The sequence below is a fragment of the Sphaeroforma arctica genome (genome assembly GCF_001186125.1).
Source record: "Sphaeroforma arctica JP610 unplaced genomic scaffold supercont1.75, whole genome shotgun sequence".
NCBI classification, from domain to species: Eukaryota; class Ichthyosporea; order Ichthyophonida; genus Sphaeroforma; species Sphaeroforma arctica.
In genome coordinates, this window is record NW_014040483.1 from 8,390 (window position 1) to 10,059 (window position 1,670).

General features: G+C 40.4%; 2 protein-coding genes across 2 annotated transcripts in view; one reads left to right on the forward strand and one right to left on the reverse strand.

Annotated features, from left to right (window-relative positions):
- SARC_01792 (hypothetical protein) overlaps positions 1–449 on the reverse strand; it is a gene marked incomplete at its 5' end in the record, with an annotated part of 7,201 nt that extends 6,752 nt beyond the window's left edge. The window contains one exon of the mRNA XM_014304460.1: positions 330–449. Coding sequence (XP_014159935.1) covers positions 330–449 — 120 coding nt within the window. The remainder of the gene's footprint in view (positions 1–329) is intronic.
- Positions 450–925: 476 nt separating this feature from the next.
- The window catches only part of SARC_01793 (hypothetical protein), a 5,557-nt gene continuing 4,812 nt past the window's right edge, over positions 926–1,670 (forward strand). Inside the window, exon 1 of the mRNA XM_014304461.1 lies at positions 926–1,408. Within this exon, the coding sequence (XP_014159936.1) occupies positions 1,157–1,408 (252 nt within the window). The 5' untranslated portion in view covers positions 926–1,156. The remainder of the gene's footprint in view (positions 1,409–1,670) is intronic.

The window sequence follows — 1,670 nt, forward strand, 5'->3', positions numbered from 1 at the left end:
TATAACTTCTGCCGTTTTTGCATCTTTTAGCACGCTCGTCGCACTATGAAGTGATACGTACTATAGCACATATTTAGGCTCGTTGGATGCTGTACATCTAGTTTTTGGCAGCATCAATATTCATCGATTATATAATCGGGCTTGTACCTCAGATCATGTATTATGGTATGGCTCTCCTGACGATTCAGAAAAATTAATCGTCGAATTACAGTAGATATACAGAAGATTAAGTGCCACACCTACAAAAACTAGTTAGATTTGGCTGCACCAGTCTACCATACATACGTATATGCATACATATCTAAGTACTGTATATCGGCTTAGTATACCTTAGGATCATTCGGGTTGCTTCGTTGGAGGGTATGTAATTTCTCCAGGCATGCCTTGTAATTGCCACTCACAAAGTCTGCATGCGCAGAGTTGGCTAGTTTATCGTTGCCACCCGTCATCGCGGCGTAGCGTTCCTAATCTTTTTGCTGCTTCGGGCTGAGAGGATTGATTTATCCAAGTGTGTACTACGTAGTGTGTGTGTTGTGTGTATGTACCTATGTAGCACTTCACACACTGTATTTGGTTATACCGATCTATAGTTACGTGTTTAGTTTAATATACTTGTGAATACCTATAAATACTTCGTATATTTGGCTCTCGTCTCACCACCTTTCTCCCATCGGTTGTGCTCTCTCTGTCTCTCAGTCGCTCGCGTTGTTGTTGGGCATAGGCAGTCAGCGTCTCACAGTCCCAAATGATGAGACTTGGGAGTCTGAGACCCAGTCTCCAGACCCTATAAATATTTTTCTCTCTCCGTTTTTCTTCGTGTTTTCTAGAAATAAATAGTTTATCAAGCATATATTGTAAATACTCTCTTGTAGTTCAGATAAACAACTAATCTAAATAAATATATGAGCCAAACTGTCGTCATACACTGTATATAAACAAGGAGAATACAAGACTTGCAACACAGTCTGCAACGACTCAAGCGGTCAGTATTCTTTCATGTAGATCAAAAATACACCATAAATAGACACATCCATGTGATTATCGGCATGTCTACTTCTGTATTCGAACCATAAACCTTGTTGAGCGAACAACGAATTAGCGCTTATTGAAAACAAGCTTGTATAGCTCACCCATACCAGTTCAACAAATTGCCAAAATGCGGTTTCTTTATCGTCTGGTACTGATTGTGGTCTTGATGATCATCATATCGTACGTCACCATACACGAGTATAATGATGACAGTGAAGTGGTCAAGCCCGAAGAGGTGGTTTTTGCACCTTCTGCATTAAATAGGTTGGACGATGTGGCCAGGACTTGTGATGTTACTTCACCAATTAAATGGCGTGAACGGAGGCTACCGGGTCAACACAGGCTGGGAATAGTAGTACCATATAAAAACAGAATGAAGGTGAGAAGAGTTTAGTGTTCTATACTGAAACATGTTGTATTCTTATCTATTCACACTGTCATTGCGCACGGAAGAATAGTGATATGTGCTGTGTGACGTGTATACATATTTGTAGTTTCTATATAGGGTACTAATATCGAAAGGCATCAACACACAAGCACACATACAGACACAAACAAACACACACAAACACACACACACACACACATACATACACACACACACACACATACACACACACACGCACACACACATACACACA